This window comes from Bombyx mori, chromosome 18 (assembly GCF_030269925.1).
Source record: "Bombyx mori chromosome 18, ASM3026992v2".
NCBI lineage: Eukaryota > Metazoa > Arthropoda > Insecta > Lepidoptera > Bombycidae > Bombyx > Bombyx mori.
The window spans coordinates 8,480,931-8,496,365 of record NC_085124.1 but is presented as its reverse complement, the minus strand read 5'-3'; the positions used below and the strand labels follow the sequence as shown (position 1 = coordinate 8,496,365).

Here is a 15,435-nt window from a genome sequence, read left to right as displayed (position 1 = left end):
CTATGGGCTCCAGTAACTACTTAACACCAGGTGGGCTGTAAGCTCGTCCACCCATCTAAGCAATAAAAAAAGGGGTCGGACGGTCCGAGCACCAGCTCACCTTGTATTTGTCGACAGGCGAGGCGGCATCGGGCGGCGCGACGGCCGACGCTTCCTAGACCCGCGCTCCCCGAGACGACCTAGCGTACTTGATAGAGCTTGAGCCGCCCCGGTCGGCGGGAAACGAAAATCCGCCGTAGATTCTGACCCGCGATGTGATCACTTTGTACTTTTGTAAGCTCCGATCGTCTCCTCGTGTACATACCTCGAACGCCGAGTCTGAGGCCGTCCGTCCGACGATGGACGGATTGCTCGATTCCGTTTTTATTAGTGACGTCGTCCGTGTTGTCCGTTCGCCCTATGAGATAATTTCGCTTTTATCCGTAGCGGTCGCAGTTAGCGACCACGCTTGGGCCGTGTTGTTGTAGGGAAGACATTATTCAGTAGTGCATTAGTGTATTTATTGTTGGGAGTCGTATCGCTAACTCGACATATACATAGAGCTGAATTCGACTAAGCAAATTAAATGTTTTGTTGCAAACATAGAAAGCATACTTTGTAAATTTTTATAGCTAGCATAAACTGATCTCTCAATATAATTTTATTGATTTCTCAGAATATAATGTATTTGTGTAAAATATTTCAAGGAATATAAATTTTAGATGTATTTCACAAATAATAGATGTTTCATTTCCCGGCAGTTTCTGTGTTAGATATGTTTTGCTGTGTATTCGTTTATCCAGAGGATAGTTGTAATGTACCTACATAATGTGCCGTGTAACCTAATGTCACGACATAGTTTTTCAATAATATTGTATTCTATATTCAATAAATGATATTTCTATAATATATAATAAATTTGTCATTGCGAACGCTATTGTTATTAGTAGTCATTTATTAAGAGGACGGTTATAGTAATGCTAAATTTCATTGTCATAGTGTTTAAGTATTTGAATAATTTCGGTTTGCACTTCATTTTTGCTTACTATTACATTTTAGGTCCTGGTAAAAATTTCTTAGCGTAGACTAACAAAAACTTACTCACCCTGTAGAAGTAGCCTATTCGTGAAATGTCGATTGCTTGTTGCACATTTTGTGGAACCAAAGTAGTTGAAATATTTACACATCTCAGAGCTTTAAACATAAAAAAAAACAACAATCAGCAGCTCGCATAATTTAACAATAAACGTTTGAAGTTATAAAAGTTTAATACTATGTGACGTCATCAACTAACGAAGTAGTGTGGGCAAAAAACAATTGTCTTGTGTAATGAAAATTGTACATTACATTCGCGATATGTATGAGCGATCAATTGACAAATTTTATTTTTGGTATCTGACGGAAATCGCCAGTGTCCGACCGTAGTGCGACATACACATGCGTGTATTCATGCATACTATGAATGTACCTTCGTACTGCTATTTATAAATTATTGTATGTTAGGAGAGCGCTCGGCGCATCGATTTCAAATCACACATAGTGAAGCTTAGTTTCTCATCGTTTAGGCTTATCGGTTTTCAGAAACACGTTTACGATTTGTGTAAATATAATATTATATTATAATTATGTTAACGGAGCACCATCGGAGTGACGCGCCGCGCCACGGCGACGTCTCGGCGCCACTGAGGCTCGGCGCGTCACCGGTGCCCCGCAGCGGACTCAGTAAGAGACACGGTAGTTTAGATATGCATATTTTATTAAGTCTTATCTTGTATGAATTTTGTAATCGACGTTGCTTCTAAAGATCATTTTGTGTAAAAAAAATTATAAAACATACTAGTGACCTGAATGTTCGAAGCTATATTTGAACGTCTTTTATCCCACTGAATTCTCACTTTCACGATTTGCGTGCACATTTAATTACATGAGAATTTCGTATATACATAGTTGGAAAATGGAGTTATGATGACTTATAATAAATTATTTAAAGTAAAGTTTTCTTATTACTATTACTGTAATATTAAATTTAATAGTGAGTGAAATTTGTATTTTGTTTTAATATTTGTTTTACTGAATTTGAATACGTCGTAACACCCATATCGTTGTTAGTTATGAATGAAAATAACATAATTATAAAGTAAATATTAAATGAATAGTAACCATGGCTTTTTATTTCGAAAGTTCCCCTAACAATTTATCAGCTTTAAATAACAAGCTACCTCTCAGCTAACCTTAGCTATCCTCAAATCCGAAAATGGAACAAAAAACTATTATCGAATCCACAAGCAAGTATAGCATAAAATCGCAAAGGTAAAGTGTTTCGTTCTAATACTAGTGCTGTTCATAGAATTAAATACAGAAATATGATGATAGTTGCTGTAAGCTAAGTAAGGCTACTAAAAAAAGTTCATAAACAGATTCATAAACTTTGTAAAGCAGTCTATTTATGCCCACAAATGTTAACATTTGATAATAGTTCCTAATCTACATAGCAAATTAGTGAAGAATATAGCTTATTCTGCTCTAAAATTTTCGAAACATTTCCACGCTGTATTTTTGGAGTTATTGTATATCACAACGTCGGTGATGTCGGTATCCCACCTCTAGGTTGACGTCTGAATACAATGTAAAACGGCTGTGCCACATTGTAAATCCATGCTTCCGTCGCGTTTCGCGGTACAAGACGGGGCTGCTATTACCCCTGAGTTTCAAAGTAGTCATAATTAATTTACTATTTTTTATCGTCTTGTTCGCGTGGACATGCTTAAGGAAAGTACCATATGATATAAAATTTATATATAGTAGTACCTACCCTGGACCAAGTACCCTACACTAAGATTTTTATTATGGCATCATTCATGTATCTTCATGTCCAATTCATCCTATTAAACAAACCGATTTTGTCTGGAATTATTTTGTATTGGTGGGAAGAGCTGGATTGGAGCTGTCTGAATTGAATTACATTGTCAATTCGGTGTTTTTCAGGAATAAATGTATAAATGATAATGGCTTAAAAAAATAAAGAAATTTACCGATTAAATTGCTTATTTATAATGGTATGCTACGGCCTCGGGCCTGTTACCAAAATGCCTCTAAGAATACTATGCGAAAAGTTGCCATTTTGTAGAAATATATATATATAGAATTGAAACGGAGGTTGTGGCGATTTTATCATGTTCGGCGTCCCAAGGACATTTCAATTTTTTTCCAATTTATTATAACAGTTGAGGTTCGCTTGTTTCGTATATGAATTTGAGCGCACAGTACTTGTAAGCACGGCTTCTAGCTTCGACTGGTATAAAGGCGGAAAAACATTAATAAAACACGACGTGACGCAACGTGTTGATACGACACCCGATATGCACCGTGCACATTACCAACACGCGACGCCACGACATATGTACTAACAATTTCTGCAATTAGTTAGCTAACAGCAGTGGAAGTGTATGGATAAGTACTATGGATTTAATAAATAACGATTTAGATAAAGACTTTGAAGAAGGTCCGATGCAAATTTTGGGTACATATTATAATATGATATTTAAACGACTCGAATAACTAGGCGTTACTGGGTGTCTGAAATAAATGTACTCCTCATTGTATGATTTTGGAACGAAGTTCCTTACGGCAGGCTTGGAGGGGATAGGGATTTTGCTGCGTGACCGAACTGAAAAAAATGTGATAATAAAACCGTAAGAAAAAATCCGTGGAAAAAAGTGCGTGGAATAAAACCGTTAAATGAGACGTGCGCAGGCGCGACAGTCGCATACACAAGCGAGTAGTGTATAATACCTTTCTCTTTCTCCCTCTTTCTTTTCGTTCTCTCATCCATTCTCTTTCTATTATTTTTTCTATTTTCTATTTCTATGTAATTTTATGTTGTCAAACAAAAATAAAGAGACATATTTTGTTATTTTAGTTGATAATTTGAATTACGATGTTTTTTTATTTTAAGTAATTTATTATTTCCTAAAATATTGAATTTCCTAAATACTTTCTTGTACTTAAATAAAAACTAATCAGGAAAATTTAAGAGAAAAATCAAGAAAACCTACATAAAATTGAGCACGATTTTTTTTGCAATTTGTGTCGATTCTACATTAGCCGAAGGAATTTCGTTCCTACCTGGTGTCCCACGACACCATAATATAATTTTTATACTTTTTTTATTTATTGCTTTTGGTAAAAAAATTGTTACTAAAGACATTATTTCCTCCGGTTTTTGAGGATCGTAGACATAATTGAAACTATTTTTACGGCTTAATTTCTCGTTATTAATTTAATTTCTATCCAGGCTACTTCCCTTTGCCTGCTTAGATGAAAAATAGGCATTATGTCAGATTTACTAGAATGTCACACACATTTATTTGTCATAATTGTAAACCTACCAAAACTTATGTATTCATACATTGCTTGTCATCATTCATAAAAATATTATTTTTTGTTTCTACTTGGTATTTACAAAAGCTTAATGTAATAAACCATAATATATCCTCCGCTTGTAGATGCACCAAATTCACTTTTGGCAATTTTATTATGGGTATTCGAAAAAAAAAGGATCTTGATAAACACAAAGTCATAGTTTCCTACGAAATGGGAGGATTCAGATTCGTGTAAGGTTTTCATCTAAACGAAATTGTTTTGTTGTTTTAATTACAAAATTGTGTAAAATGCACGAAGCGTATGAAGTTTCACATCTGCTTAATGCCACCGTGCAGATCGAAGCAATAGCTGCATTCGGTAAGATATATATACATTTTAAACAGTTTAACATATTATTTAATAAAACTTGAACAGCTTCATCTCAGATTGATTACTTTCAAATAATATGGTTTGCACTTATCTAGCACTTAGATGGAGATGAAACCTTGAAAAAAATGTCAGACTTCAAAGTACCTTGTTTTCTGTAAGCAAATAAATAAACATGTTATAATAACCGGCAAACTTCTTGAGCATTTGTTGACGTAGTGGGGGTAAGTTTGCGCATGGTACACTCACGTGCAATAACATTACTTACTCTGCGTCATAAGGCTATTAAAATTATTAAAATCAACATATGTATTTATTTATTAGAACATCAACAAAACATATAGGTTAATAATTGTAATAATTTAATCTTGGGGTAAAATAGATATTCCTTCTATTAAGTCAAAACTAGAGCTGTTGCCAGGTCTTGGTTCAGTTGAAGCGAAGCTGGTATTTGTATTTTCTTTTTCGTTATCATAATCTTGACCATCATCATCATCACTGTTTTCATCACCCGAGTCGCTATCATCGTGATGAGTCGACATAGGGCTCATCGGCGTAGTTTACAACTCGGTCGATTCGGTCTTCTTTTTTGTCTATAATTAATTATTTTTTGAAGATATTCGATTCGTAGTAATCGAATGTTACTTTTTTCATTTACCAGCTTCCGATTATTTTCTGTTCTTTTTTCCATCTGAAGCCTAGTTCTTTCATAATTCGTCGTAAGCTTCATTCCGAGCCATTCAAATTTATATCTTCTTTAAATTTTTCGAAGCCTTTCTACGGTACGGAGTTTCGCTGCTTGTTATGTAGTTATTATGATTACATCTTTTTATTACAGATTGAACGAAACTATCCATTCCGGTAACTTTCTTCTTCCCTGATCTTTTCTTACCCGGAGTCCGCAACACGGCGAGCAAGCCAGAGCCTTTAGCTTCGTTAATAATGCACCTAACAGTACTCACTGATGTTTTTGTTGCTTCCGAAGTCTGTTTTAATTTTTCCATATCATTCTTCCCCTGTTTTATAATGAAGCAATATACGTCGTACACAAATTTTCTACCCTTTCTTTTAAGTACTACACCAGTTTGTCACGGCATAGTGTATGTGTAGTGTATTAGTGAGGGTACTTGTTCTCCTTTTAATAAAAGGATTGCTAAGTGCGGGTTGCATAAAGACAGACACACAATGAACTGATTTGTTACCGAACACATGTGCTTAAGTTCTTGATTAAATAATAAAACATAATATTGGCGACGATCGTAAAATACTAATATGGAGCGTAAATCAGTAAAATTCCAAGAATTTAATGTAAAATCGGATAATTGGGACAGTTATATTGACAGACTAAAATATTGTTTTGAGGCAAATGGAATCGAAAGTGATACTGTTAAAAAGGCTAATTTCTTTACTGTGTGTGGTGCTGAAGTGGTCGAAACTGTTCTCGCGTTAATTACACCAAGAAAATCTAGTGATGTGACTTTTGTTGAAATTGAAAACATTCTAACCAAACATTACAGTCCGAAACCAAATGAAATTTCTATGTCATACAAATTCTACAAACGAGATCAGGCACCAAACGAATTGGCTTCTGATTATATTGCTACGTTACGCAAAATTAGTTCGGGATGCAATTTTATTGAATTAGAACGTATGCTTCGAGATAGACTGGTGTGCGGCATGAGCGATCATAAGCTTCAGTATGAGTTGTTGAAGAGAGAACAACTTCGTTATGAAGATGTTGTACATGCTATGGTATCATCGGAGAGCGCCGGAAAGGATGTGCGCATGATTCAAAGCACGAGCACGGACACATTTGGTATGACACAGGGTGAGGTAGTGACGTCACATGCCGAGCCTATGGAAGTGAATGTCGTCAATTTCAAACGTAATTTTCGACTGTGCTATCGCTGCGGAGACCGACACGGTGGAGAGTGTCGATATATTAATTCAATTTGTCATTAGTGTAAGAAAAAAGGGCATATTGAAAAGATATGTACATCTAAGAAAAACAACAAAAGAAAGAGCATTAACTATACAGATGATGAATTTCAAGCGCAATTAAATGGTATTTACAACGTGAACACAAATAGTCGGCGCGTACCAGCTTACGAAGTAAATGTGTTACTAGATGGTGTACCAGTGATTATGGAAGTGGACTCGGGTGCTGCCTACTCTCTTGTGAATTTACATACGTGGCGTCGAATACACTCTCACATGCCTTTGGAACCTTTGATGAATAAATTATGTACTTGGAATAATTCTGCAGTCAGAGTGGACGGTCAAGCCACAGTGCTAGTACAATATAAAGACATTAAATGTTCTCTTAAGGTTATTGTGGCTCAGGGTTCGGGTCCAAATTTGTTAGGACGTAATTGGTTTGAAGCTTTAGGAATATGTGTAAATGTAAATACTATTAAAGAAATTAATGTGACTGAGGTAATTTTGAATAAACATTATGAAGTTTTCAGAGCCGGACTCGGTACTTATCGTGGGGAACCTGTAAATATTCACCTGAAACCAGGTGCAGTGCCAAGATTTATGAAAGCGCGTCCTGTACCGTACGCTATCAAAGAAAGAGTTGAAAAAGAAATCAATCGCCTGGAAGCTGAAGGAGTACTCCGCCCTGTAACTTTTTCTGAGTGGGCTACTCCAGTTGTTCCTATCGTAAAAAAGAATGGAGACGTACGCCTTTGTGGAGATTATCGTAGTACAGTTAATCAGGCTACAGAGTCTGATACGTATCCAATGCCCACCGCAAGTGAAGTGTTTGCCACCATCTCTGGAGGTAATATTTTCTCAACGTTAGATCTTGATCGTGCTTATACTCAGGTGGTTGTCACAGACGACACAGCACGTCTCCTAACCTTAAACACATGTAAAGGTCTTTACACGGTACATCGGCTAGCTTTCGGCGTCAAGGCTTCCCCGGGTATATTCCAACGTTTAATGACAGCATTACTAGCTGGCATATCTGGTGTTGCAGTGCTAATCGATGACATCATCGTTAGTGGTAGAACAGCGCAGGAGATGACACAACGCTTAGATGCAGTCCTGGATCGCATTGAAAAAGCGGGATTACGACTCAATAAAGGCAAATGTAAGTTTGTAAGGAAACAAGTAGAATTTTTAGGTTTCATAATTGATGCTGAGGGTATACACCCTGCACCGAGTAAAGTAGAATCAATATTGAAAACTCCCAAACCTAAGAACGTACAAGAGCTTCAAGCTTTTCTTGGCCTTTATAATTTTTATGAGAGATTTATTCCTCACAAAGCCACCATACTTGAACCTTTACATAGATTGCTAGACAAAGCACATAAGTGGCAGTGGTCAGAACGGGAACAGAAAAGTTTCGAGGTAGCAAAACGTTTGTTGTCCTCAGAGTTAACCTTAGCTCATTATGATCTTGAAAAACCTTTGATACTTACCTGTGATAGTTCAGATTACGGTGTAGGTGCAGTTTTGTCACATGTCATGAGTGACCGACAGGAACGACCTGTTGCTATGGGGTCCAGGACACTTCACATGCACGAACGGCGCTATTCGCAGCTAGATAAAGAAGCGACTGCAATAATGTTTGGAATAAATAAATTTCAGAACTATCTCATGGGACGGTCATTTACTATTGTCACGGATCACAAACCTTTGTTAGGTATATTTGATCCAAGAAAGCCCATTCCTAATATGTTGTCACCACGTCTTACAAGAATAGCATTAGTACTTACTTCACATAATTATGATATTATTTATAAACCGGGAAAATGCATAGGACATGCAGATGGGTTGAGTCGTTGGCCACAACCTGTATCAGAACAACCTGAAGAACAGCTTCAGGACATATTGCTACTGGCCGAAACACCAGACGAGTTTCCAATAGATGTTGCTCAAATAGCAAATGCTACCAAACGAGACTCAGTTTTGTCTCGAGTACGGCATCATATACTTTCCGGATGGCCAGCTAAGATAAATGATGAGTCGCTACGTCCATACTGGCTTCACCGAAATGAATTTTCCTTGAATGAAGACTGCATTCTAATAGGCAATCGTGTAATAATACCACCATCGCTTCGGCAGCCAGTTTTAGATTGTTTGCATAAAACTCATAGTGGCATCGTTCAAACTAAAGCGATTGCTCGTAGCTACGTCTGGTGGCCACAAATGAATAAGGATATTGAAAAGTTGGTAAAGAACTGTAATCGCTGTTTGGAAAATCGACATATGCCCCCTAGAACAACTTATGAATGGATAACTCCTACCAAACCTTGGTCTCGTATTAATGTAGATTTTGCGGGACCATTCCAAAATAAAATATTCCTGATTATAGTTGACGCGTATTCGCGATGGCCAGAAGTATTCATTGTTAACAATATGACTTCGTCGACCGTTGTTAAACACCTTCGAACAATATTTGCGACACACGGATTGTGTGAGGTATTGGTGTCTGACAATGGAACACCTTTTGTATCTGAAGAAACAAGAAAATTTCTAGAGTCTAACAAAATTAGACATATTACAACGGCGCCACATCATCCGTCTACTAACGGACTGGCAGAAAGAATGGTTCAAACAGTCAAGGACAAGTTACGGAAGATGGACGGTATCTCTTGGGATATAAAACTTCCCAATATATTATTAGGACTTCGCACAATTCCATGTGCAACAACAAATAAAAGTCCATGTGAATTATTGATGAACAGGCGTTTGCGCACCTTGCTTGATACACTCCATCCAGACAATCTCCAAACGTGTAAGAGAAATGAACAGATTGAAAGAAATGGCAACAAAAAAATTAGACACACTGATGTGGGGCAGAAAGTGATGTACAGGAACTTTGGAAATGGATCCCGTTGGTTACCAGGAACGGTAGTTTACAGGAATGGGCCAGGAAACTATCAAGTAGAAACTGGTGATGGAACAGTGGTGAATAGACATATAGATCAATTACTTAAAAAAGAAACAGATTCTGGACAGGAAACTGCAGAAAGAGGGAAGGAATCGGAAGTGGATTGTGAGGCAGTGAATGTTGAGGAACAAGAAGATATGGAAGACATTTCTAGTAGTTTGGAGGAACAGGAAATTATAGAGATACCGAGTCCGGATAAATGGGCAGAAATGTTAGGAATTCCTCCCGAACCAGAATCAGGATATTCTGGTGGTAAAATTCGTCACAAAAGTCACATACATCAGAGGTCACCTTATAGTAGATTTAACTATAATTACATTAATTAAAACCTTAGATATTATACATTATTTAATAGTAATATGTAGAAAATTATGATTAAGAATCTAATACTTTAAATTGTGATTAAATTGTACTTGTGTCTGTATCTATGGGATCAAAATATATTTCATATTATTATGGATAGTATATACTTGGGGAGAAGGTATGTAGTGTATTAGTGAGGGTACTTGTTCTCCTTTTAATAAAAGGATTGCTAAGTGCGGGTTGCATAAAGACAGACACACAATGAACTGATTTGTTACCGAACACATGTGCTTAAGTTCTTGATTAAATAATAAAACATAATAGTATGTTTTATAAAAAATCAACAAACACTCAACAAATAGCAATGGCAACAAAGTCCACAAGCAATTATAACAAATAACTTAACTATTAATAACGATAGACTTTCCACTGTACGCAAGCGTACTTTTGGGAGCAAGCGGAATGAGGGCGCGGTGCGGGACGCAAGGTTCGACTGATCTACCAATAACGCGCTCGATACGATTTCCCCTGCCGTCGCGCCTCACCCTCACCACCAAAGTGATCTAAAATTCGGTTCTGCGCAGTCAAGGTCATTTGCTCAAGAAGTTTGCCGATTACTATAATTAATATTATTTTAAAAAATATTGCAGTTTTACTTATATATTCATAAATTAAATTCTGTCTTCTTTAATTCACAATTCTTCTTTAATTATATTCATATAACCAATATAAAACAAACTGACTCCTTTGTGTATTAAATTAGTAAATGTAACATTCCAATTTCAACAACTAACAATTAGTCCTATTACCTTAAAAACTAAAATTTTCAAAACTTCGATGAATATAAAATGGATATAATAATCATGAAACTGAACCGTAAAACTATTTTAAAATCAATTCTGCAACAGGTGATGTAACAGAGTGTGTAGTAATATTGTGACCCTTCACTTTTAAAGAGGTAACACAAAAAGGAATACACTCAAGTTTATTATTTGTAGGAAGTTACATACCTAGGTAGGATTGATATTATGAATATATTTATTGGCATCTTTTAAAATACCACAATTTACCAACCTTAAAGTAATAAAGTAATTGTAAAAAGTTAAAGTAATAATAAAGTTGTAAAGTTTTAATTTAATTAAAGCCATAATCTCCTTAGAAACATGTGATTTTTGTTGTATTTTATTATGGATAAGATGTATAAAATCACATCATGTTAGAAGTAACCGTTACTATCCACAAAATCAGCTAACATTCATATTGTCATTTTACAGAGAATAACCTATTATTAGGTACGAGGCAAGGCCATTTATTGATGTACTCTTTATCAACAAATAATGAAGAGCAAAAGTATCAGGTACATTTGTTAAGATACAGGAAGAATTTTAGCAAAAAACCTATTCAGCAAATTGAAGTTATACTGGGTATTTATATTATTGTTTTAGTCAAATTATGTTTAAATAATTTTATTAGATGATGTTATAAGTAAATTTGGTATTAGAGAACAGGTTGTGCTTTACATACTTATGTAAAAGGATCCTGCAATAGTTTATACACTCTGGCTATATGAGTATATAATCCTGGTCTTTTCTGGCAATTATGATTGCAATCCCTTAACTCAATTGCAATAGCAGTACCCAATAATCAATAATCTTTCTCCTTCCCAAATACTTTCTGTCTTCTATCTTAACTTTAAATTTACAGGTTAGGTATTGGGTAATCAAATTGTATTCACTCCATTTTAATGCGTATTTTTTGTCTGTAAGTGATAGTGATCATTCACTCGTGAAAACAAAAAAATAAATAAATTTATATAATTATGTGTCATAGTGGTTCTGTGAACAAAGATTCTATTGATTTGATTCATACTATAATCTTTTCTATAAGAACATTTTAGTATCTGATTATTGTGGTATAGTTGCTTTCTCCTATACTGCAATAATTTTTTTGGAGCTGTTACTTATACAGTAATGTTTTTGCATTTCAGATGAAAATCTATTATTATGTCTGACAGATTCTACACTAGCTACATACAACATTAATGGTGTTAATTTTCCATTAATAAAAACTTTTGAACAGACAAAGGGTGCTTCACTTTTTGCTTTGGATTGTAAGGTTAGATTCATTGAAATATCTAGCTTTCGCATTAATTCATTACTGTTACTGACATCAAGAGATTTGTTTCACCCATGGTGCCATATCAGATTGAAGACTGGATTTTTACCAGTGTAGCAGAAGAGATTATGAACCAACTGCCAAGTGTTAAGTGGCTTCTGTTATGTACACTGCAGCATGAATACTGTTGTCCACCTGTAGAAACAATCTGAAAGTCTGAATTTTTTTCAAATCATAATATTATATCATTTTAAGTGGACATGGCAATGACCATGGCATTCCCTCAAATTTGAGGGAATCGTGGGAATAATTAAGTAATGTAATAACATAGGGATAATAATTCTGTAGAGGGATGAGATGGAACTCATGGCAACTATACTGAGATCTTAGAACTTATATCTCAAGGTGGGTGGCGCATTTACGTCGTAGATGTCCATGGGCTCCAGTAACCACTTAACATCAGGTGGGCTGTGAGTTTGTCCATCCATCTAAGCAATAAAAAAAAAAAAATGAACGGTTATTCTACTATATCTAATCTTCATGTTACATAATCCATATTTCATTTATAGCTTCTTTATGTTCAAGACAAAACAGTAAATATTTGTTGAGCAGTTTCTCTTCTTATAACTTTCCAATAACCCTTTTCTATTATATTACAAAAATCTATTCATGGTTTGGTAAAAGTATTTAAATTTCTTTTATTTTAAAACTTTAAAAGGTTAAGTTAATAAAAATTTATAATAACATCATGGAACTGACATATGTTATATTTAAAATAATCCATTTCACTACTGCTGCACATTCGCTAGCATTAAAATTGTAAGATTATGAAATGTGGCATTCTAGTATCAATCCATTGTTACTGCTTGGTAGAACACTCATTAGAATTCATAATATTACTATTCAATTTTCAGGTTTCATCAAGTAATGGTGCAGCGTCATCTGATGTTCGTCTTTGCGTTGCAGTAAGGAGGAAACTTCAAGTGTACTGCGGGAGTAAGGGTGAATTTAAACACATGCTAGATCTAAATATACCAGATGTACCAAAAGTAATGGCCTGGGGTCTGCAGTATCTATGTGTGGGATTTAAAGCAGAGTACACCCTATATGATGTAAGCAAACGAAATCCAATGTACAGTGAAAAGCACGAACCAATGAATGATTTGTTAAATATAGCTTTTTTTTATTGCTTAGATGTGTGGACGAGCTCACAGCCCACTTGGTGTTAAGTGGTTACTGGAGCCCATAGACATCTACGACGTATATGCGCCACACACCTTGAGATATAAGTTCTAAGGTATAGTTACAACAGCTGCCATGTTTGTGTTTGTGTCTATTCTAAATCTAAATGAGGACGATGCTGGTATTACTTAATATCCAGTTGGCTTTTCGGCTGTATTTTTTTTGGCCCAAGTACACCTTAGTGCCAATAGTACTTTATTAGAAGTTGATCTTGAATATGAAGTAAAAATATAAAGAGAACTCAATGTTATGCTTGTTGTTTATATAATGTTCTATGGTCTAAAAAGGTTTTTTACATTAATTATTGAGTGATTGGTACGACAGAGTTGTTATCCTCAAGTAATTAGATAAAAAATATGACAACTCAGAATAATCATATTGTCTAATAATCACTGGCCATATCTATAAAAGTCGATATGTTGTATCTAAAAATAGTTTGTTCCCTATAGGGTCCGAAACAGCTGGACCGATTTCGACGACATTTTTAGGAAATCTTAGCGATCGGATCAAAGTAAAATCAAAGATTTAGAAATATATATGTATAAAACCAAAAATGAAAAAAAATGTAAATTAACAGTTAAATAATTATGTCTCTAAATAATAAAATTAGAGAATGTAGGCATTATGTTACGAGGTAGTCTGTGAAAATGGCCATTGAATTTCATACCTCAGTTCAAGCGAGCTCGCGCCTCGACGTGATGATGGCTGCTTTTTGATACGAAATAAGCAAAAAGATATGAGTCGTCTATTATCAAAGGTGGCAATCTGTGCATTTGGACAAAAAAAAATTATTGATATGTCAATACAGATTGATTTGAATATATCGTCTCCTTCAAAGAATACGGTTCAAAACCTGCATTAAATAAAGGTTAATAGTTAACCTGTTATTTATCTAAGATGTCGTTCCGAAGAGTTTTGTGACTGCCAATGGAATACAAAGTGAATAATTCGTTTTTCTGATTTACCAATCATTGTCCAAAAGTCAGATTGCCGGCTTTGATAATAGTCGACTCATATAGTCGATTTGCATAGTTACATTCTGCATACCATTTTATTACATTTTTCAGGTGTCAGATGGAAAACCAAAAGAACTATTTCCCACAAGTAGTTCTAAATCATTAGAGCCAACTATTTCTAAGTACACAGAGACATCTTTCCTAGTAGGACGTGACCAAACATCGGTTCTTATAGAGGAGTCTAATAAAAATGTCGATATAAAGAAAACTATTAAATGGAAGGAGGCGCCTCTTGCTGTGGGTAAGTTTGTCTGTTTATTGTTCTATTAGATATCTGTATCTCATCAACTAAGCATACGCCTGTCTCAAAGCTCTAAACATAACCTTTCCTCCGACTTTAACATTAAATCTCTGACTAATAATCGGCGCTGCCCACCGATGTACTTATTGAAAATATCGCCCATTTCTGCCGAGACTTTATGAGTCCTTACTTCAATACAACTGAGATTTGCACCTAACAGCTAACTTAGGTATTTTATGTTTGTGCGACCCATCCAATTGGAATCTACGTTATTGCTGTGACTTATGAACATCGTCTTTCCCGATGCTGCGGACTGAATGGTAAACAGTCGACGTCGCCCAAAACACGTAATTTTTATCCCCCGATCTGCTAACGGTGTTTTCATGTACATCAAGTACCGATTATTCCTCTCGTCGAACCTGTTGCCTGCGACGAAGGGCTCGGAAGAGAATGCCCATGGCATTAAGTCCGCCTGTGTACAAGTTTTGTTTTGTGCATAAAGTATAAATAAATAAAATAAATAAATAAATTAAACCACAGACACAGTCCACTGAGTTTCTCGCCGGATCTTCTCAGTGGGTCGCGTTTCCGAACCAGTAGTAGATTCTGCAAAACACTGCTCTTGCTAGGGTTAGTGTTAGCAACGTCGTCAGGTTTGAGCCCCGTGAAATCACCTACTAATTCGGTGAATCTAGAATAACCCCTTGAGGTTACTAGAATAGGTAGGAAAAAAGTAACAGCAGGTAGGTACTGGATTTATCTGTCCATGTACGTTAATAAGAATCTGTTCGGCGTTTGAAAAGAGCTCAAGTCATTGCATTGTACATGAGCTCACGATTTAGTCCGTATTAACTGGTTATATTGCCAAACATTACAGCGTGAATTCC

General features: G+C 35.6%; 2 protein-coding genes across 12 annotated transcripts in view; both read left to right on the top strand.

Annotated features, from left to right (window-relative positions):
- LOC100862751 (glycogen synthase kinase-3 beta) overlaps positions 1-2,138 on the top strand; it is a 39,664-nt gene extending 37,526 nt beyond the window's left edge. For all 11 annotated transcript variants that reach the window (XM_062673693.1, XM_004928228.5, XM_012692092.4 and 8 more), the window contains one exon: positions 118-2,138. In XM_062673693.1, coding sequence (XP_062529677.1) covers positions 118-158 — 41 coding nt within the window. In that variant the 3' untranslated portion in view covers positions 159-2,138. The remainder of the gene's footprint in view (positions 1-117) is intronic.
- Positions 2,139-4,334: 2,196 nt separating this feature from the next.
- Positions 4,335-15,435, top strand: part of LOC101738047 (vam6/Vps39-like protein) — a 29,582-nt gene continuing 18,481 nt past the window's right edge. Inside the window, exons 1-5 of the mRNA XM_004928222.5 lie at positions 4,335-4,719; positions 11,209-11,358; positions 11,922-12,049; positions 12,964-13,161; positions 14,359-14,548. Coding sequence (XP_004928279.2) covers positions 4,650-4,719; positions 11,209-11,358; positions 11,922-12,049; positions 12,964-13,161; positions 14,359-14,548 — 736 coding nt within the window. The 5' untranslated portion in view covers positions 4,335-4,649. The remainder of the gene's footprint in view (positions 4,720-11,208; positions 11,359-11,921; positions 12,050-12,963; positions 13,162-14,358; positions 14,549-15,435) is intronic.